Source organism: Carcharodon carcharias, chromosome 1 (genome assembly GCF_017639515.1).
Source record: "Carcharodon carcharias isolate sCarCar2 chromosome 1, sCarCar2.pri, whole genome shotgun sequence".
NCBI classification, from domain to species: Eukaryota; Metazoa; Chordata; class Chondrichthyes; order Lamniformes; family Lamnidae; genus Carcharodon; species Carcharodon carcharias.
Genome location: NC_054467.1, coordinates 198,707,493 through 198,730,978, shown reverse-complemented (window position 1 = coordinate 198,730,978; position 23,486 = coordinate 198,707,493). Strand labels below are relative to the sequence as shown.

General features: G+C 43.8%; 1 protein-coding gene across 1 annotated transcript in view; it reads left to right on the top strand.

Moving 5' to 3' along the window:
• LOC121275774 (protein FAM221B-like) overlaps positions 1–23,486 on the top strand; it is a 37,672-nt gene that overhangs the window by 3,910 nt on the left and 10,276 nt on the right. The window contains exons 3-5 of the mRNA XM_041183385.1: positions 10,743–10,853; positions 12,183–12,338; positions 18,486–18,689. Coding sequence (XP_041039319.1) covers positions 10,743–10,853; positions 12,183–12,338; positions 18,486–18,689 — 471 coding nt within the window. The remainder of the gene's footprint in view (positions 1–10,742; positions 10,854–12,182; positions 12,339–18,485; positions 18,690–23,486) is intronic.

The window sequence follows — 23,486 nt, the reverse complement described above, 5'->3', positions numbered from 1 at the left end:
GCGCAGGCTGCACTGCAAGTGTGAACGCATGACCATTGAGGACTAAAACGATACTCATAGCACCCAGATCTAAGAGCGCTACAGAATCGAATTTTGTGGCCAATGTTTATTAGAGTCACATAGATTCCGGACCAGGGTGGGGGTAGCAGGTTCCCTTGCCTGAAGGACAGTACTGAACCAGTTGGGTTTTTATGATATATTATGGGCAGCTTTCATGTCATTTTTCTTGTGCTAGCCACAAATTGCCAGATTTATCAAATTAAATTTCCAGAAGAAGAAAAGAAAAAGAACTTGTCTGTTTCTCGTACAAGTTCATCTCCTAAGTATTTTGTATCTGTCTTCACAGTAGAATTCACAAAAAACATCCCAAGACTAGTAGAAATGCCAGGCTCAAAAGGGAGGGAGGAACTTAAAACAATCACGATCTCTAGAGAAAAAGTACTAGGAAAACTGTGAAAACTAATGGGACTAAAGGCTGACAAGCCCCCAGGACCTGACGGCTTGTATCCTACGGTCTTAAAGGAAGTGGCTGCTGAGATAGTGGCCGGGATTTTCTAGCCCCTCTCACCGGTGAGATCTTCTAGCCCTGCTGAAGTGCATCGATGTTTGACTGGCTTGCCACATTTTCCGGCCTCATCCCTACCACAATGGGGCCGGAAAATTCCATCGTGTGAATGCCTGGGTTATAATCTTTCCAAATTTCCTAGAGTCTGGAAAAGTCCTGGCAGATTGGAAAGCTGCAAATGTTACCTCACTATTCAGGAAAGGAGGGAGACAGAAAGCTGGAAACTATAGACCAGTTAGTCTAACATCTATCATTGGGAAAATGCAAGAAACCATTATTAAGGAGGTAGTAGCAGGGCATTTAGAAATTTGTAATACCAATCAGACAGAGTCAACATGGTTTTGTGAAAGGGAAATTATGTTTGATAAATTTCTTAGAGTTTCTGTGAGGATGCAGCACGTGGGTAAAGGGGAACCAGTAGATGTAATGTATTTGGATTTCCAAAACACATTCGATAAGGTGCCACATCAAAGGTTACTGCACAAGAGCTCATGGTGTTGGGGGTAATATATTAGCATGGAAAGAGGATTGGCTAACTAACGGAAAACAGAGAGAAGGATAAATGGGTAATTTTCAGGTTGGCAAACTGTAACTAGTGCAATGCCGAAGGGATCAGTGCTGGGGCCTCAACTATTTATGATTTATATTAATGATTAGGATGAAGGAACCAACTGTATTGTAGCCAAATTTGCTGATCACAGAATCACTGAATTTTAACGGCACAGAAGGAGGCCATTCAGCCTATCGTGTCTGCACTGGCTCTTCAAATGAGCATTATGACTTTGTGCCATTCTCCTGCCTTTTCTCCATACCCCTGCACATTGTTTCTATTCAAATAATCATCTAATGCCCTTATGAATGCCCTGATTGAACCTGCCTCCACCACACTTCCAGGCAGTGCATTCTAGACCCGAACCACTCGTTGTGTGAAAAAGTTTTTTCTCATGTCACATTTGCTTCTTTTACAGATCACTTTAAATCAGTGCCCTCTCACTGCAATGCTCTCCTTAAACAATGCCGCCACCCCTCCTCCCTTCCTTCCTTTCCTATCTCTTCTGAACACCTTGTACCCAGGAATATTTAACACCCAGTTCTGCCCTTCCTTGAGCCAGGTCTCTGTTATCACCACAACATCATATTTCCATATGGCAATTTGCACCTGTAACTCCCCAATCTTATTTACTATACTCCATGCATTCACATCCATGCATTGTAACCCTGATTTAGATTTTGTTCCTTTCTCCCTCACCCCGACTTCACCTATTAACTTACTATTCTCTATACTAGTGCTATCTGTCTTTCCCAGTATTTTGTGCACCCTGGTATTCCTCTCTAATATTTTCTCTAGGTGCCCACACCCCTGCCGAGTTAGTTTAAAGCCCTCCCAACAGCACTAGCAAAACAGCCCGCAAGGAACTCAGTCCCAGCTCTGTTCAGATGCAACCCGTTCAGCTTGTACAGGTGCCATCTCCCCCAGAGCCAGTACCAGTGTCCCACAAACCTAAAGCCCTCCATCCTACACCATCTTTCCAGCCACACATTCATCTGCCTTATCCTCTTATTTGTGTACTCACTAGCACTTGGTAATGGAATTAATCCAGAGATTACTACATTTGAGATCCTACTTGCTAATTTTCCACCTAGCTCCCTAAATTCTGATTGCAGGACCTCATCTCCCTTCCTACCTAAGTCAATGGTACCAATGTGGACCATGACCTCTGGCTGTTCACCTTCCCCCAGCAGAATGTCCTGCAGCCGTTCTGTGACATCCTTGACCTTGGCACCAGGGAGGCAACACACCATCCTGGAGTCACATCTATGGCCACAGAAATGCCTGTCCTGAAGGGGGACGGTGATAAGGCAGAGGTTATGGTACATATTGGTACCAATGACATAGGTAGAAAGAGGGATGAGGTCTTGCATCAAGAAATCAGGGAGTCAGTCTGTAGACTAAAAAGCAAGAACTCTCGGGTTGTAATCTCTGGATTACTCCCAGTGCCACGTGCTAGCGAGCTCAGAAATAGGAGAATAGTGCTTAAGAGTTGGTGCAGGAGGGGTGGTTTTAGATTTCTGGATCACAGGGACTGTTTCTGGGGAAGGTGGGACCTGTACAAGTGGGACGGTCTACATCTGAACCAGAGCGGGACTAACATCCTTGTGGGTGGGTTTGCTAGTGCTGTTGGGAGGAGTTTAAACTAATTCGGCAGGGGGAGGGGACACAGACTGTTAGCAGAATAGGGACACATCATAATACAGTAAAACAATCAAGTCAGAGGGAGCACAGCTTCAAGGGAGTAAGGCAAGGCTGGATGGCCTCTACTTTAATGCCAGGAGTATTACAGGTAAAACGGATGAGTTAAGGGTGAGAATTGACACGTGGAATTGTGATATAGTAGCATCATTGAAATATGGTTGAGGAAAGGGCAGGTTTGGCAGCTCAACATTCCAGGATATAGAATCTTCAGGTGAAACAGGGGAGGGGGTAAAAGAGGAGGAGGCATTGCATTATTAGTTAAGGAGTTGGTTACTGCAGTAAGGAGAGATGATATCTTGGAGGGGGCATCGAAGAAGCTTTGTGGGTAGAGCTTAGGAATTAAAAAGGGACAGCCACATTGTTAGGTGTTTATTATAGACCCCCAGATAGTCAGTGGGAAATTGAGGAGCAAATATGTGCACAATTTGCGGAGGTGTGTAAAAACAATAACGATAGGGTAATTATATTAGGTGATTTCAACTTTCCCAACATTAATTGGGATAGACAGAGTGTTAAGGGCTTCGATGGAGTGGATTTCTTGAAATGTGTACAGGAGAACTTTTTAGATGAATATGTAGAGGGTCCAACAAGGGATGGTGCAGTGCTGGACCTAATTCTGGGGAATGAAGCCAAACAGGTGGCTGAGGTGGTGGTGGGGGAGCATTTTAGCGATAGCAACCACAACATGGTACAGTTTAAGTTTGTTATGGACAAAGAAATCGACAAGTTGCAAAAAAATGTTTTGGATTGGGGGAGAGTGGATTTTAGTAAAATAAGGCAGGATCTGGCCAAGGTAGACTGGGAACAGTTACTTGTGGGGAAATCTACAGAGGAGCAGTGGGGCATGTTCAAAAAGGAAATGGGGAGGGTACAGGCTCAACATGTTCCCTCTAGGGTGATAGGAAGGAGTAACAAGCTCAGAGAACCATGAATGACCAGAGATATTCAGGTTACAATGAGAAGGAAAAGAGAGGCTTTTAGCAGGTATAAGGGAACCAAATCAGCAGAGGCATTTGTGGAGTACAGAAAGTGCAGGGTGGAGCTTAAGAAAGCAATTAGGAGAGCAAAGAGGGGATATGAGAAAGCTCTAGCTGGTAAAAGTAGGGAAAACCCCAAGATATTCTATAAGTATATCAATGAGAAGAGGATAACCAGGGAAAGAGTAGGACATGTAAGGGACCAAGGGGGCAATCTATGGGTGGAGCCAGAGGACATCGCTCGAGTGTTGAATGAATACTTCACATCCGTCTTCAACCAAGAGAATGAGGATGAAGGTATCGAACTCGGGGAGAGAGACTGCAAGGTTCTTAAGCAAATTCATATAGGGAGTGACAAGGTATTGGAGGTGTTGGCAGGCTTAAAAGTGGACAAATCTCCAGGCCCAGATGATTTGTGTTCCAGACTGCTGAGGGAGGCAAGGGAGGAGATCGCAGGGGATCTGACCCAAATTTTTAATTCCCCTCTGGCCACAGGAGAGGTGCCAGAGGACTGGAGAACAGCTAATGTGATTCTGCTATTTAAGAAGGTTTGTAGAGATAAGCCAGTGAACTACAGGCCAGTTAGTCTCACCTCAGTGGTAGGGAAACTATTGGAGCAAATTCTGAAGGAAAGTAGGCTGCTTTAGTGACTGGAAGCCAGTGTCCAGTGGCGTACCATTGGGATCTATGCTCAGTCCCCTATTATTTGTCATTTATATAAACAACATGGGGAGTAGGATTAGTAAGTTTGCAGATGACGCAAAGATTGGCCGGGTGGTTAACAGTGAGGTTGAGTGTCTTGGGCTACAGGAAGATATAGACGGGATGGTCAAATGGGCAGATAAGTGGCAGATGGAATTTATCCATGAAAAGTGTGAGGTGATACACTTTGGAAGGAATAATTAGACAAGGAAGTATTCAATGAATGGCATGACACTAGGAAGTTCTGAGGAACAAAGGGACCTTGGTGTGTGTGTTCATAGATCCTTGAAGGCAGAGGAGCATGTTAGTGTGGTGGTGAAAAAGGCATATGGGACACTTGCCTTTATCAATCGAGGCATAGATTACAAAAGTAAGGAGGTCATGTCGGAGTTGTATAGAACGTTAGTGAGGCCACAGCTGGAGTACTGTGTGCAGTTCTGGTCGCCACATTATAGGAAGGATGTGATTGCACTGGACGGGGTGCAGAGGAGATTCACCAGGATGTTGCCTGGGATGAAACATTTAAGTTATGGAGAGAGGTTGGATAGACTTGGCTTGTTTTCTTTGGAGCAGAGAAGACTGAGAGGTGACCTGATCGAGGTATACAAGATTATCAGGAGCATGGACATGGTGGATGGGGAGCAGCTGTTCCCCTTAGTTGAAGGGTTAGTAACACAAGGAGGATGGGGGGATGTGAGGAAAAACTTTTTTACCCAGAGAGTGGTGACAGTCTGGAATGCACTGCCTGGGAGGGTGGTGGAGGCGGGTTGCCTCACATCCTTTAAAAAGTACCTGGATAAGCACTTGGCATGTCACTACATTCAAGGCTATGGGCCAAGTGCTGGTAAATGGGATTAGGTAGGTAGGTCAGGTGTTTCTCACGTGTTGGTGAAGACTCGATGGGCTGAAGGGCCTCTTCTGCACTGTGACTCTGTGATTCTGATTCTACCCAATGAATCCCTATCACTATTGCTCTTTCTTCTCCTCCTGACCTGTACAGCTGAGCCGCTCCTGGTGCCACAAACATGGCTCTGACTGCACTCCTCTGAATAACCAGCACCCTCACCAGCTTCCAAAATGGAAAACTGATTTGTGAGCAGGACCACAAGGGACTCCTGCACTATTTGCCTACTTCTCTTGGACTACCTGGTGGTCACCCATTCCCGCTCTGTCTCCAGGCCCTTAAGCTGTAGTGTGACCACCTCTCTGAACATGCTATCCATGAGATCTCAGCCTTGCAGATGCGCCATAGTGACTCATCGCTCGAGATCTGAAACCGGAGCTGAACCCCACTTCCTGTGCATGTGGTCGTCTAGGACACTGGTAGTGTCCATGACTTCACATGTATTACAGGACACACATTCCACTCGACTGAGCTGTCCTGTCATGTCTTAACTTTCATTTCGCGTTATCTTGACTCCCTTCTCTCTCCCCTTGTCCAGTCCCTTCCCACCTACATCCGTGATTCCTCTGACACCTTACGTCACATCAACAATTTCCAGTTCCCTGGCCCCAACCGCTTCCTCTTCACCATGGACGTCCAATCCCTCTACACCTCCATCCCCCACCAGGATGGTCTGAGGGCCCTTAGCTTCTTCCTCGAACAGAGGCCCGAACAATCCCCATCCACCACTACTCTCCTCCGTCTGGCTGAACTTGTTCTCACGCTGAACAATTTCTTCTTCAGCTCCTCTAACTTCCTCCAAATAAAAGGTGTGGCTATGGGTACCCACATGGGCCCCAGCTATGCCTGTCTCTTTATGGGGTATGTGGAACATTCCTTGTTCCAGTCCTACTCCGGCCCCCTTCCACAACTCTTTCTCCGGTACATCGATGATTACTTTGGTGCTGCTTCATGCTCTCGTCGGGACTTGGAAAAATTTATTAATTTTGCTTCCAGTCTCCACCCCTCCATCATTTTCACGTGGTCCATCTCTGACACTTCCCTTCCCTTCCTTGACCTCTCTGTCTCAATCTCTGGTGATAGATTGTCCACCAATATCAATTACAAACCTACTGACTCCCACAGCTACCTCGACTACAACTTCTCACACCCCGCTTCCTGTAAGGACTCCATCCCATTCTCTCAGTTCCTTCGCCTCTGTCGCATCTGTTCCGATGATGCTACCTTCAAAAACAGTTCCTCTGACATGTCCTCCTTCTTCCTTAACCGAGGTTTTCCACCCACGGTCGTTGACAGGGCCCTCAACCGTGTCGGGGCCCATCTCCCGTGCATCCGCCCTCACGCCTTCTCCTCCCTCCCAGAAACATGATAGGGTCCCCCTTGTCCTCACTTATCACCCCACCAGCCTCTGCATTCAAAGGATCATCCTCCGCCATTTCCGCCAACTCCAGCATGATGCCACCACCCAACACATCTTCCCTTCACCCCCCCTAGTGACATTCCGTAGGGATCGTTCCCTCCGGGACACCCTGGTCCACTCCTCCATCACCCCCTACTCCTCAACCCCCTCCTATGGCACCACCCCATGCCCACGCAAAAGATGCAACACCTGCCCCTTCACTTCCTCTCTCCTCACCGTCCAAGGGCCCAAACACTCCTTTCAAGTGAAGCAGAATTTCACTTGCATTTCCCCCAACTTAGTCTACTGCATTTGTTTCTCCCAATGTGGTCTCCTCTACATTGGACAGACCAAACGTAAACTGGGCGACCGCTTTGCAGAACACCTGCGGTCTGTCCGCAAGAATGACCCAAGCCTCCCTGTCGCTTGCCATTTTAACACTCCACCCTGCTCTCTTGCCCACATGTCTGTCCTTGGCTTGCTGCATTGTTCCAGTGAAGCCCAACGCAAACTGGAGGAACAACACCTCATCTTCCGACTAGGCACTTTACAGCCTTCCGGACTGAATATTGAATTCAACAACTTTAGGTCTTGAGCTCCCTCCTCCATCCCCACCCCCTTTGTGTTTCCCCCTTCCTTTTGTTTTTTCCAATAAATTATATAGATTTTTCTTTTCCAACCTATTTCCATTATTTTTAAATATTTTTAAATCTTTTATGCTCCCCCCACCCCCACTAGAGCTATACCTTGAGTGCCCTACCATCCATTCTTAATTAGCACATTCGTTTAGATAATATCACCAACTTTAACACCTATGTGTTCTTTTGTTCTGTTGTTTGTGACATTTTTGATGATCTGCTTCTATTACTGCTTGTTTGTCCCTACAACCACACCAACCCCCTCCACTTCTCCCCCCCCCACCCCAAACACACCTTAAGCCAGCTTGTATTTCACCCCTTTCTTGGACTCACTCAAATTCTGTCGAAGGGTCATGAGGACTCAAAATGTCAACTCTTTTCTTCTCCATCGATGCTGCCAGCCCTGCTGAGCTTTTCCAGGTAATTCTGTTTTTGTTTTGGATTTCCAGCATCCGCAGTTTTTTTGTTTTTATTTTATGTCTTAACTCTACTTCCCTTACATTAACTTTATTTTACTTTGGATTACTTATATTACTTTATTATTTTGGTCCTAAATTTCCCTTATATATGGCACTTTTCAGATAATCCAAGCATAGCAACTTGTTTAATAATATTATACCTTCCTAATTTACTCAGCAGGTCCTACTTACCAAGGCCACTGCTCTTTTTTCTGAGGAAGGATAGAAAAGGAAAGGAGTACCTCCCACCTCCCCACCGAACTCCCTCAGTCACCTCTGCTCTCAAACTCTTGCCGCTTATTACACTGTTTTTATTAGCACTTCTGCTCTCCTCTAGGTGCTGCTGACTGCTTGTCCCAGGGCCCTCCTCTCACACTCTCCTCCATGATAGATAGGAAAGCAAGTTGTGAGGAGAATACAAAGAGTCTGCAAAGGGATATATATAGGTTAAGTGAGCGGACAAAAATTTGGCAAATAGAGTATAATGTGGAAAAATGTGAGGTTATCCACTTTGGCAAGAAGAACAGAAAAGCAGAGTATTATTTAAATGGAGAGAGACTACGGAATGCTGCAGTACAGAAGGATCTGGGTGTCCTGATACATGAATTACAAAAAAATTAGCATGAAGGCATAGATAGTAATTAAGAAGACAAATAGAATGTTGGCCTTTATTGCAAGGGGGATGAAGTATAAAAGGAAGAAAGTCTTGCTATAATGGTACAAGGCGTTGGTGAGACAACCCCTTCTTGCCAGGAATCAATCTAGTGAACCTCCTCTGAACTGTTTCCAATGCAAGTATATCCTCACTTAAGGAAGGATATACTTGCATTGGAAACGGTTCAGAGAATGTTCGCTAGGCTGATTCCTGGGATGAAGGGGTTGCCTTATGAGGAAATGTTGAGCAGATTGGCCTATGCTGATTGGAGTTTAGAAGAATGAGAGGTGATTTTACTGAAATATATATGATTCTGCGGGGGCTTGACAGGGTAGATGCTGATAAGAGGATTTTTCCCCTCATGGGTGAATTTAGAACTAGGGGTCACAGTTTAAAAATAAGGGGCCTCCCATTTAAGACAGAATTGAGAAGAAATGTCTTCTCTCAGATGTGATTATTTTTGGAATTCTCTTCCCCAGAGAGCAGTGGAGGCTGGGTCATTGAATATATTCAAGGCTGAGTGGGACAGATTTTTGATTGATAGGGGAGTCAAGGATTGTGGAAAACTGGGAGGAAAGTGGAGTTAAGGACACAATCAGATCAGTCATGATCTTATTGAGTGATGAAGCAGGCTTGATGTGCCAAATGGCCTACAACTCCTCCTATTTCCTATGATCAATGAATTTGAAACCCATTAATTATTTTTAATGTACAATCACAGAAAATTAGATGAATGACCAGTATTTTATTTGATGGTAATGATGTTGAGGAACAATGTTGACTAGGATACTAAGAAGACAGTTCTTCAAAGATGTAGACCGAAATTTTTTACACCCACTGAAATGGACAGTCCTGGCCTTGGGTGCTCAGCTCACACAAAGGATGGCACCTCTGACAATGCAGCACTGTTCTATGCCAAATGTAAAGGCTCTTCAGTTGAAAGTTATGCAGTATAGATGGGATGCATCCGCACTGCTGAGGGGAATAAGTATTCAAATAGCAGAGGTTTTAGAATGGGACAAACCTAATGTACTAGGTACTAATGTTTACCCAGTTATTTTGTTCATTTCCAATTAGTTCAGCATCCCCTACCCATAATTTTATTTTCTTGCATCTTCTTTTCCCTTATTTGTAAATATCCAGACAAAACTGTTTGCTTTCACTGAACCAGAGTGTGTCTGAATTGCAACAAGAAGCAAATGCAGATATTGTTTAGCCTGGGCATTATGATAATCTTGAAAGTATTCACCTTTTCTTGTGGTGAGAGGAGAATGAATTACTCTTTTCTCCAGCTTTTGTTTAACGTCTACCACTAGTTTGAACATGTTATCGTCGAGTAGGAAAGTACATCATTGACAATATTTGTATCCAAGTAAACCATCCCTTTAGACTCAGCTCCATACAGTATGGTGAAAATGTCAGGGTAGTTTAACCTCTATATTTAATTCATTCAATCCCGTGGTCTGTGGCTTCTTCAGTAATTTATTTTCTTCTTTAGAAAACACAGGACAAAACTTTATTTTATCAGCATAAGAATGTCTAAAAGTTTAATATGACTGGTCCAGTAAGATTGCACACTATCCTTTCACCCCAGTGCTCTGGGCTTGATTTCAAACAGATGAAATGAGAACTGTTCCCTATGCAAGTTATAACGGTCTGTATGAAATGAGTTTGGACACTCTCAATTCACTTAACAGCACAAAACATTCATTGTTGTCATTAAGTAGGTAGCCTCAGAAAGGCAAAGATTTCTGAGTGGTATATTTTAAAACTTGTCAACTTAATAAACACATTCTAAATTTTGCTGCACGCACTGCACAAAGCAAATCTTCCCCTGCATATGAAGATGGAAAATCACACTGGTGCTGAAGGTTTTTGTTCTAAGCCTTAGCTTAATATATGTACTTGGTTAGGGTAGCGGGAAGTTGACTGCAGTTAACCAGAAAGAACAGCTTCAGCCTTGCACTTTCATAAGTACTAATATTGCAACTTTTCATGTGAAAGAGAGGTATATTATTTTTCAGTACGTGTGAGCATGAATACCTCTTTTCCTTTCTCACATTCGTTTGGAACTTTGGTACATTTCAGTCTTGCTTTAAGACATTTTCACCACTGCATTGTAAGTGCGTCATAGATAGTTCAGCTATTATATTTGTAACCAATGTGTGGGTGCTTGCGTTGCTTTGAAAGGGATCTATGTTGGATGGCGATGTCCTGAGTACAAATGGGATTGCATCCGAGTTGGAGTAAAGTCAAAATGCTTTTGCGGACACTTCCTCGCTGAACATGAACGTTTTACCGGTATGAACTGAACTTTGTATCTAAGTTGATTATTTTTGGCTGAATGTATAAATAAGCTGGCATGAATGCATTGAATACTGTTTCTTTGACTCAAGTCAAATGGTCAACTCCTAATTACTTCATTTCTCAGCATAGCAGTTGTTGTGAAACCATTGACGTCTTAGGATTTTAAAGATGTTAGTAATAGTTTTTGTTTATTTCACAAGAACCAGGGATAGGAATATTGGGTTCTCCAATATACAGATTCACCAGCTGATGGGTAGGACACTGAAAGTCTTGATGGAATAATCATACATGGACTGTAGAAGGAACAGTTTGATTGGATAAATGAACCTTTTCCTTCTAGAACGTACTTGGTTATATGCTTATCAGCATGCCTCCTTGTTAGCAGTAATCACATTTAAATTTTATCCCAAACACAAGGATGACAACCTCCTTTGTTCATTCATGTTTTATTCCCAAATTAAATTCAGTACAATTAAACTCTGCACATAAGAGCATAAGAAATAGGAGCAGGAGTAGGTCATACAGCTCCTTGAGCCTGCTCCGTCTTCATCAAGATAATGGCTGATCTTTGACCTCAACTTCACTTTCACACTCAATCCACATTTCCCTTGATTTCCTTAGAGCCCATAAATCTATAAATTCCAGTCTCAAATATATGTAATGACTAAGCATTCAAAGCCCTTTGAGTAAAGAAATTTCTCCTCCTCTCAAACATAAATGGATGACCCCTTATCCTGAGACTATTCCTGCCTAGTCTCTATTAAAGGAAACATCCCCTCTGCATCTAACCTTCTTAATTGTTCTCAGAATCTTATGTTTCAATGGGATCACCTCATATTCTTATAACCTCCAGAGAGTATAGGCCCCGTCTACTCAATATCTCCTCATTGTAAAAAACCTTCATCCAAGGAATAAATCTAGAATCTAGTGGGCCCTCATTGCACTGTCTCTGAAGCAAGTATATCTTTCCATAGATGTGGAGACCAAAACTGCACACAGTACTCCAGGTGTGGCCTCAGAAAAGCCATGTACAATTGCAGCATGCCTGCCTTACTCTTGTACTCCAACCCCCCTTGTAATAAAGACCAACATAACATCTTTCCTAATTGCTTGCTGTACCGGCATATTAACTTTCCATGTTTCTTGTGCAAGATCACCCAAATCCTTCTGATCATCGGCATTTAATACTTTCCCACCATTTCCCAACAAATATTCTGAATTTCTATTCCTCCTAAAAAATTGAATATACTCACATTCCCCAAATTATACTCCATTTGCCACCTTCTTTCACATTCACTGAACCTGTCTTATGTCCCTTTGCAGACTCTTTGGGGGGGCCTTTTCCCAGCCAAGGGGAGGCAGATTTGTGTGCACGCAGGGAGTTAAAACACCTGAAATTGACGTTGGGTCAGGGTCCCAACATCATCCTGCCCTCTTCTGGGATTGAAGGTGAGCGAGAAATTCCCTTGGACCATTCGGGTAAGTTATTAAGGTAATTAAAAAGCCAAACAAGAATTGTTTTAATCCTCAATTCTGGATTTCCTAGCCAGGGCACCAAAATCCCAATCTATCAACAACTCGTTAGGGTTATCAAGGTGAGTGTAGAGCTGGAAGAGCTTCTTCAGTGAAATTGACAGGTTGGGATGGCTTTGATCAATTGCACTGAAGAGCTCCATTCATAACCAGGTGAGAGGCTGCTGTTCAAAGCACTCCTACTCTGAGAAAGTGATTGCCAATTTCTTGGAAGGCCCCTCACTTAACTCACCTTCAGCTGCACATTCCCTGATGCCAGCCTTTAGCCACAGCATGGGAACAGCTTATGCAGCTCCACCAGAAGGAACACCAGCAGCCACCTCCTCAGTTGCATGTCCCTTCACAGAGCAGAGGCAATGGACACCGAGATCCAATGGGAAGAAGGCAAGGCCACCCAACACAGGGTTTACAGCCTTCCATGCTTTTCCGAGCACCAGTGCCTCAGGAGTTTCAGGCTTTCACGACAGTTCGCTGCTGATACCCTTAGCCTCCTGGAACAAGACTTCCTTCCCAGTGAAACAGGGGGGAATTGCCAGGGTCCAATAAGGTGCCTGTTACTGGACACCAATCTCCAACATCCCCCCATCCAGCTTCTCTCACCAAGTTGTGTGCTCTCATCTCCTGCAAGGAGAGAAAGCAGAGAGGTGTGAATGTTTGTAATGGCTTGTGTGGAGGATAACTGAGGCACAAGTATGAGAGGCAATAGGATGAGGATGTGTCAGTGTTGGTCGTTCAGATGGGGATGTGAGGATATGCCTGAAGAGAGAGGAATGAGTGGAACGACAAGGTGTGTTGTCCTGAGGAGTACTGTGCAGGGGAATGCTGGGAAACAGAGTGGGGTGTTGGCACCCGTAAATGTGCTGCCAGTCAGCTGCTAAGCCCTACTCAGGTCCTAGACCCTCTCGATGCACTGTCTCCAGGCTGGAGGGAGCACACCCCTGCTGTTCACTTCCTCATCCACTCCCATCCATGCCTGCTTGGTTCTAAATGTTGTCCTGTTTCTCCTGTCCTTGCAAGAGCTCTCCTCACTGCAGTGCTCCAATCCCTTAGCAGGACCTCTAGGTGAGAGATCCAGGGAGTCCCTTTCCAGAACTCCTCTCTATTCCTGCGGTTGCTGCAGCCTCGGAAATCCAGGTGCTGGTGAACCATTGGGCTGCAGTTTATGTGCTCCCGGCATGTGTGTTTTCAGCAGGGGGGCACGAAAACAGGGTGGGTGTCCACTCCACCACCTTCTCGCCCACGCTCAAGCTCACCCCCATAATATGCCGGAATTGGCAGCCCACCCGCTATATTTAAATAAATAATTAAGGGTCATTTGAGCTTGTTAACAAGCCACATGACCCCAATAACAACTTGCCCACACCATAGCGGTTGGTATAGGCAGTTGGGTGGGAGTGGGTCGGCTGCTATTTTAAAAAACCTTTTAAAAAGGCAGGAAGGAAGGGAGGGCACTATCTTCAGGAGGTGCCCATTATACAACGAGGGGCTGCCGCTCTAAGATAGTACCCCCCTTTCTTCCTACCCACCAGCTCTATAAAACATACTGCCCCTGCCCCCTCTCCCCAAACTGCCCAAATCCTCCCTGCCCAAGACTCTTACCTCACTCCAGGATCCATGAGTCTTCTTCTTAGGCCTTCTCGCAGTACCAACACTGCCCATTAATGTGCTCTTGGTGCTGCCTGGATTTATGGAGTTGACAGCCAATCCTGCTTCCCCCGAAGGTGGGATTTCCACCCAATGATGGCCAGAAGCCGCACACCATCCCAATATAGCCCACCCATGACATATTATGGACCTTGGGTCTGCTGGCGTGGAGCGGGTTGGCTCCTCGCCAACTTTGCTTCCCGGGAAAGTGATCTGTCCACGCACCACCAACCACCCCCCATGCCCCACCCCTGCAACTCCCCCACCACACCACCCCCACCAACCCCCCCACTCCCAAATATGCTGGCCAATGTAACGCATTAATTTTAATTAGAAATTCTTCCGTAGACTGACTGGATGCATCCTCCCATCCACCCTCCCTAACTGGTTGAGGAAACCGGAGTTCGATGCTAATGCCTTGGGTCTGGGAGAGTCAAAACTAAGCCCAAAAATTATCTCGCTGTTTCAACAGGGACTAAGTCCAGAGATTTCACCCTTTTCTCCTTGTCACAGTTAACTTTCCCACTCAACTTTGTATCATCAGCAAACTTGTCTATTGCTACTCTCTGTTTTCTTTAACCAATCCTCAAGCTATATAACATATTACCCATCACCCCATGAGCCTTCACATTGTGCAATAACCTTTCACATGGTATCTTATCAAATACCTTTTGAAAACCTAATTTTTAAAAATTTATTTATGGGATGCGGCCGTCCAGGCCAGCATTTATCGCCCATAACTAATTGCCCTTGAGAAGATGGTGGTGAGCTGCCTTCTTGAACCGCTGCAGTCCTTGTGGTGTAGGTACACCCACAGTGCTGTTAGGAAGGGAGTTTCAGGATTTTGACCCAGTGACAGTGAAGGAACAACAATATTCTTCCAAGTCAGGATGGTGAGTGGCTTGGAGGGGAACTTCCAGGTGGTGGCATTCCCTTGTATCTGCCAACCTTGTCCTTCTAGATGTGGGTTTCGAAGGTGCTGCCCAAGGACTCTTGGTGAATTTCTGCAGTGCATCTTGTAGATGGTACACACTGCTGCCAGTATGCGTCGGTGGTGGAGGGAGTGAATGTTTGTGGAAAGAGTGCCAATCAAGCGGGCTGCTTTGTCCTGGATGGTGTTAAGCTTATTGAGTGTTGTGGGAGTTGCACTCATCCAGGCAGGTGTAGAGTATTCCATCACATTCTTGACTTGTGCCTTGTAGATGGTGGACAGGCTTTGGGGAGTCAGGAGGTGAGTTACTTGTCACAGGATTCATAGCCTCTGACCTGCGCTAGAAGCCATAGTATTTATATGGTGAATCCCATTCAGTTTCTGGTCAATGGTGACCCCCAGGATGTTGATAGTGGGGGATTCAGCAATGATAATGCCATTGAATGCGATGGTTAGATTCTGTCTTGTTGGAGATGGTCATTGCCTGGCACTTGTGTGGTGCGAATTTTACTTGCCATTTGTCAGCCCAAGCTTGGATATTGACCAGGCCTTGCTGCATTTGAACATAGACTGCTGTGTCTGAGGAGTCGCAAATGGTGCTGAACATTGTGCAATCATCACCTCTACTTCTGACCTTATGATGGAAGGAAGGTCATTGATGAAGCAGCTGAAGATGGTTGGGCCTAGGGCACTATCCTGAGGAACTCCTGCATTGATGAACTGAGATGATTGCTTGCAACAACCACAACCATCTTACTTTGTGCTATGTATTACTCCAGCTAGTGGGGAGTTTTCTCCCTGGCTCCCATTGACTCCAGCTTTGCTAGGGTTCCTTGATGTCACACTCGGTCAAATGCAACCTTGATGTCAAGGGCAGTCACTCTTACCTCATCTCTGGAGTTCAGCTGTTTTGTCCAAGTATGAACCAAGGCTGTAATAAGGTCAGAAGCATGGAGCAGGTTATTGCTAAGCAAGTGTCGCTTGATAGTACTTTTGATGAACTTTTTACTAATGATCGAGAGTAGACTGATGGGGCGGTAATTGGTCGGGTTAGATTTGTCCTGTTTCTTATGGACAGGACATACTTGGGCAATTTTCCACATTGTCAGAGTTGTAGCTGAACTGGAACAGCTTGGGTAGGGGCACAGCAAGTTCTGGAGTACAAGTCTTTGCCAGAATATTGTTAGATCCCATAGCCTTTGCAGTATCCAGTGCCTTCAACTATTTCTTGATATCATGTGAGTGAATGGAATTGGCTGAAGACTGGCATCTGTGATACTGGGGACCTCCGGTGGAGGCTGAGATGGATCACCCCTTAGCACTTCTGGCTGAAGATTGTTGCAAATGCTTCAGCCTTATATTTTGCACTGATATACTGGGCTCCTCCATCATTGTGGATGGGGATATTTGTGGAGCCTCCTCCTCCAATGAGTTGTTTAATTGTCCACACCAGTCAAGATTGAATGTGGCAGGACTGCAGAGCATAGATGTGATCCATTGGCTGTGGAATTGCTTATCTCTGCCCATCACTTGCTACTTATACTGTTTGGCATGCAAGTAGTCCTGTGTTGAAAGCTTCACCAGGTTGACACCTCATTTTTAGGTATGCCTGGTGTTGCTCCAGGCATGTCCTCCTGCACTCTTCATTGAACCAGAGTTGATCCCCTGGCTTGATGGTAATGTTAGAGTGGGGGGATAGGCCTGGCCAAGAGGTAACAGGTTGTGGTTGAATCTAATTCTGCTGCTTCTGATGGCCCACAGCGCCTCATGGATGCCCAGTCTTGAGTTGCTAGATTTGTTCAAAATCTATTGCACTTGGCGCGGTGGTGGTGCCATACAACACGATGGAGGGTATGGTTTTATGTGAAAGGGGGGGAAAGACAACATTTGTGGAGGATGACTCTGAGGTACAAATGTGAGAGGCAACAGGATGAGAGCGTGTATCAGTGATGGCTGTTCAGATGGGGATGTGAGGATATGCCTGAAGAGAAATGAATGAGTGGAACTGCAAGGTGTGTTGTCCTGAGGAGTAGTGTGCAGAGGAATGCTGGGAAAGGCAAAGTGGGGGTGTTGGCACCTGTAAGTGTGCTGCCAGTCAGCTGTTGTGCCCCACTCAGGTCCTAGATCCTCTCGATGCACTGTCTCCAGGCTGGAGGGAGCACACCCCTGCTGCTCACTTCCTCATCCACTTCATCTTCAAAAACTCTAATAGATTTGTCAAACACGATTTCCCTTTCATAAAATCATGTTGACATTACCTAATCAGGTTATGATTTTCTAAATGTCCTGTTATCATTTCCTTAATAATAGATTCCAGCATTTTCCTGAATGATTGAAGTCAGGCTAACTGGCCTGTCATTCCTTGTTTTCTCTGTGCCACCTATCTTAAATCGCAGATTTACATTTGCTAATGTCGAATCCACTGGGTTTATTCCAGAAATTTAGGGAATTTTGGAAGATTACAGCCAATGCATCACTTTCTCTGCGGCTTCCTCTTTTAGAATTCTAGGCTGTAGACCTTCAGGTCTTGTTTACTTTTAGTCCCTTTATTTTCTCCAGTACTTTTTGTTTATTAATATTAATTATTTTCAGTTCCTCCATCTTTTTAAAATCCTTAGTTTCCTACGATTTCTGTTATTTTGTTGTGTTTTCTAATATGAAGGCAGATGCAAAATAATTGTTTAACCTCTCCGTCATTTCCTCGTTCCCCATTATCATTTCCTCTGTCTCAGCCTTTAAGGAACCCGCATTTACTTGCACAACTCTTCCTTTTCACATACTTGTAGAAGCTCTTACAATCTGTTTTTATATCTCTTACTGGTTCACTCTCGTATTCTATTTTGTGTCCCTTTAGCAATTTTTGATTGTTTTTAAAACTTCCAATTTTCAGATTTTTCTACTGTCATATATTTTAATCTGGTTTCCTGATCTTCTTTACCTAATTCATCCCTCATCACTATGTAATTGGCTTTATTTAAGTTCAAGTTTCAAACTTAAGTATGTCACTCTCGAACTCCATGAGAAATTCTGTCACTGTTACCCAGAGAATCTCTTATGAGACTACTAATTAACCCTTTCTCATGATACAAAACAAGGCCTAAAATACACTGTTCCTTGTCTCTTTGATCAATCTTTTGGTCATCCGACCTAATATCTCCTTGAGTGGCTCGGTGTCATATTCTGTCTAATAATGCTGCCGTGAAGTATCTTGGGATATTTTATAATTTAAAGGTGCCATATAAATATAAGTTGTTGCATATCAACAAGAGTGCAGAATGGAGAATCAGGCATGGAAATCAGCCTGCCCAATTCTTCTAGCCATGGCAGGGAAATTAGCAGCACTGCAAAATGAATATACCGCCTGCAGTGGACAGTTTTCTGAGTAGCACTCTGGCTGCTTAAGCCTGCACCATAAATGAACTTCCTGAATTTCAGGTTGAATCTATCAATTTGGAACCTTCCAACTGGCCTCTTGTGGTTTGCTGAATTGACTAGTGCTCCTTGTTCCTTCACAATAGGTACAAGTGTTCGAGTGGCCTGTGTGGTGGCTGGCTGCCAGTGCAGAGCTTATGCTTTCATCCCTTCCCGCCCTGAAGATGTAGGTGAATTCTGGCTGAGAAAACGAAGAAACTTTGATCCCAGCACCTGGAGAGCCAAATGCCGTTGTAAACATAACCATGAAGAACACAACGTCGGCGGAAGCCATAGTTGCAAGATTGGTGGTAGGTCAACAGGCTTAGGAGCATCTTTATCTTTGTTGATTTATAGTTCTGAAACATCTTCTATCATCAGTAGAGTCCAGGACGCATCAAAATCCATCCATACCGTGAGGCAGGCAAAGATTCTTTTACTAGGAAAATAGATGTTACTGTTTAATCAGCAGAATCACTTATCCTCTTCATTGGATGTGAGAAAATAGGTATAACACAGCTGAATAAGTGGTTTCAGCAGTGGTTAGTTATCACATATTTGAAGAATGACTTTTAAGAATTGGCTTTAAAACTGGTGGTGAGGCTGAGAACAGTGTTGCAAACATTTTGCATACTAATGCAGATTATTTTGCAGATATGGTACTTTGTTTAAATGCTTGTGAGTCACACACAAAATTTAACATGTAAGAGTAAATTTCCAATTGCTTTCTTAGTATGAAACTCTGCCTTCCAGATGCTTCAGGTTGGAAACAGTTCTGAAGCCTATAATTTTCTGCCTCTTAATTTTAGTGGATGGAAAATTACCCAATGTACCCTGAGAGGTGCTGTAATTGGAAAATCTACTGTATAGTTCTCATGGGGTGTGGCATATAAATGCAATTTCCCTCGCTTCCAAAGGTTGGACATCTTAGTTTGGCATGAAAAATACTAATAAATTCAGTTGTAGATTTATAGCTGTAACTGTTGGCGAAACAGAATTGCCTAGTGCTGGTAGAAGTTTTGTTTACTTTGATGCATATTGTGTACATGTAAATTGAAATGTCAGAAAGTAGCATGTAAAAACAACGAAGGAACCCATCCAGATTTAATATCACAATAGTCATTAGTTAGTTCCTTGTGTCAATTATCCTCTGTGCAAGAACATGAACAGACATCCAATTTCTTGGTTACCTAGCTTGTGAACTATCCACTTTTAAAGTACGAGAGGAGTATATGTGTATTTATCTTGCCTCATTAATTTTTCTCTCACTTCACTCTGCTTCCTGGATTTTGGAATAATCTTAATCTCCACTTTGCGCACCCAAAATATCCACACCAAAACAGGTAACTGCATGGGAATTTGCAAGTTAAGCTTTTCAGTTGATTTTTGTGGTGTTTTACGTGGTGTGTTGACCAAGTATAGCCTTCAGGTGAAGCACTGCTGGGCTTGATCCTGATGTTAGGGGGTATTTGAACCCTTTCTCTCAACTGCCATCCTTGTTGCCCTATTTATCTATTTCTCTATCTCTATCTTCTCTATCTCTCTCCCACTTCCATTTCTCTTTGCTTTTGTTTCTCACACCACTTCTTTCCTCACTTTCTTTTCCATTCACTTCCTCTCCACTTCTTTCCTCCCTCTTTCCCCAGCTCTGTCTCTCCCCGGCTCTTTCTGACTGTCTGTCTGTCTGTCTGTCTGTCTCTCTCTCTCTCTCCCCCCACCCACCCCCAAACTCTGTTTCTCTCTGGCTCTCTTTTGTGACCCCTCACTTCACTTGCTCTCTTTCTTTAACAGCTCATGATGTAGGGGGTAACATATTAGCATGATAGAGGATTGGTTAGCTAACAGGAAGCAGAGAGTGGGCATAAGCAGATTATTTTTGAGTTGGCAGAATGTAATGAGTGGAGTGCCACAGGAATCAGTGCTGGGGCCTCAACCATTTACAATTTATATTAATAACTTGGATGACAGCATGGAATGTATGGTTGCTAAATTTGATGACACAAAGATAGGTAGGAAAGTAAGTTGTGATGAGGACATAAGGAAGCTACAAAGCGATAGAGGTAGGTTACAGGATTGCACAAAAAGTTGGCAGATGGAGTATAATGTGGAAAAATGTGAATTTGTCCACTTTGGCATGAAGAATAAAAAGAAGTAGCATATTATTTAAATGGGGAGAGATTGCAGACATTACAGTGCAGAGGGATCTGGGTGTCTTGGTACACAAATCACAAAAAGTTAGTATGCTGGTACAGTAAGTGATTATGAAGGCAAATGGAATGTTGTGGCTTATTGCAAGGGGAATTGAATATAAAAGTAGGGATGTTTTGCTACCATTGTATCGGGTTTAGTGAGACCACATCTGGAGTATGGTGTACAGTTTTAGTCTCCTTATTTATGAAAAGGACATAAATGCATTAGAAGCAGTTCAGAGAACGTTCAAAAATATATATATATATATATATATATAAACGAAAAAACTGTGGATGCTGGAAATCCAAAACAAAAACAGAATTACCTGGAAAAACTCAGCAGGTCTGGCAGCATCGGCGGAGAAGAAAAGAGTTGACGTTTTGAGTCCTCATGACCCTTCGACAGAACAGTTCTGTTGAAGGGTCATGAGGACTTGAAACGTCAACTCTTTTCTTCTCTGCCGATGCTGCCAGACCTGCTGAGTTTTTCCAGGTAATTCAGAGAAGGTTCACTCGACTGATTCCTGGAATCCTATGAGGAAAGGTTGGATAAGTTGGAATTTAGAAGAATGGTAAGTGATATTATTGAAACATATAGGCCAGAATTTTCGGGTCGGCAAGTGGGGGCAGGCCCCGCTCACCGACGTGTAAAATGACATGCTGTGATGTCGGGCGTGTGTCCCAACTTCACCGTGCATCATTCCAATTTTCAGTTTGGCAGGCATGCACCGGATTCGGCTGCGTGCCTGCCGAACTGTCAAAGGCCTATTAAGGGCATTTAAATATCAATTGAAATAATTAACTGAGCTGCCCATCCAACCTTAAGGTTGGCGGGCAGGCGAAGAGCTCAGGCGGCCTTCGCATTTATCATAAAACCTCAACCATGGCTGGAATGAAGTTTCCTGAAATGTTTATAAATTGAATGAAAGTTTTTATTAAAGTTCATTGACATGTCCCAGCTCATGTGATACTGTCACATGAGGGGAATTGTCTTAAAAAATTTTTCTTTATTAAAATTTTTAAAAATAAAATTAATCTCCCTGAGGCAGCTCTGTGCCTCAGGAAGATTTGTGTTCTTTTGCGTGCATGTACAAAAGAGCACAGGCCCTGACTCAGTCTTCTCCCCCCGCTCACACAGGGAGCGTTCAGCGCTTCCGTGTGCGCGTCATGCTGGGCAGACCTTAATTGGCCCCCTGACGTAAAATAGCAGCGTGCAGCCAATGGCGGGTGGCGACCAACTGCGCGACCGCCCATGCCTGCTCCCGCCCAACCCCCTCGACGGGGAGAAAATTCTCCCCTTAAGATCCTGAGGGGACTTGACAGAGTGGATGCTGAAAGAATGTTCCCCCTTGTGGGAGAGACTAGAACTAGGGAACACAGTTTAAAAATAAGAGGAGAAATGTTTTCTCTCTAAGGGTCATGAGTCTGGCACTCTTTTCCTTGGAGAGTGGTGGAGGCAGGGTCAATGAATATTTTTAAGGCTGAATTAGATAGATTTTGATTGACAAGAGAATCAAAGAGTATAGGGGGTAGGCAGGAAAGTGGAGGTGAGGTCATAATCAGATCAACCATGATCTTATTGATTGGTGGAGCAGGCTTGAGGGGCCGAAAGGCCTACTCCTACTCTTACTTCGTATGTCTGTGTATTTGCAAAACCTTGAACATATTCGCTCAAAATAAAAAGGAAATTTCATTTCCGTGCCATTAGCTCGAACTAAAAATAGAAGCTTCATGTTAAAAATAAATGACCAAATATGTATGTATACATATATTCACATATGTGTGTGCAAAATATTATATATAATATAAATATGTATATCTAAATCTAAATGTATTTATAATTTTAATATATCTAAATATAATGTATACACACATGAGCATGTGTTACTTAGATGGAGAATTGAATGAAAAGATATAGTGATGATTGATAAATGTATTTACAGATTGAGGAAGAGGGGAAAGAAAAGGATAAAGGGAGAGAGGGATAAATATAGAGTAGTCATATGGAAGATTATTTGGCCTAATTTTTTAATGGGAATGTTTTGTTTTCTTCCCTTGCTGATAATTGTTTTCCCACTCAGCCTTATCTCATGCCAAACAGTTATGTTGAAGTTACATCATTTCTACATGCATAACTTTTCATTCATTGTTGTCTCATTCATCGATAGTATCTTATAGTACAACTTCATATCTTCCATTACTCTTAATATTTGTAGTCTTTAAAAATCCAGCATTGGTATCAAATAATCACAGTTTATCTGCTCTCCCCCTCCATGTCACATCCTCATTGTCTAATGTTTCAAATCATGGCTCATGCCATGTTATCACTATGGGACAAGGCAAAGATGGAGGCCACTAGAACAACCTCAGCTGTAATGGGGATTGAACCCATGCTGTTGTTGTTATTCTCCAACATGTTCTAGTCAACCGAGCTAACTGATCCCCTATGGCCTTACCTTTTACACTTTTCAAACCTGATGGTGGCCTTTTTTATTATTCTTTTCGCAGGATGTGAGCATCGCTGGCTAAGCCACTATTTTTATTGTTCATTCATAACTTCCTTGAGAAAGTGGTGATGAGCTGCCTTCTTGAACAGCTACTGTCCATGTGGTGTAGGTACACCCACAGTGCTGTTAGGAAGGGAGTTCCAGGCATCTGATCCAGTGACAGTGAAGGAATGGTGATATAGTTCCAGGTCAGGATGGTGTGTGGCTTAGAGGGGAACTTGCAGGTAGTGATGTTCCAATGCATCTGCTGCCCTTGTGTTGGTAGAGGTCACTAGTTTGGAAGGTACTGTCAAAGGAGCCTTCATGTGTTGCTGCATTGCATCTTGTAGATGGTACACACTGCTGCCACTATGCGTCGGTGGCAGAGAAGGTGGAAGTTGAAGTTGGTGGATGGGGTGCCAATCAAGCGCAC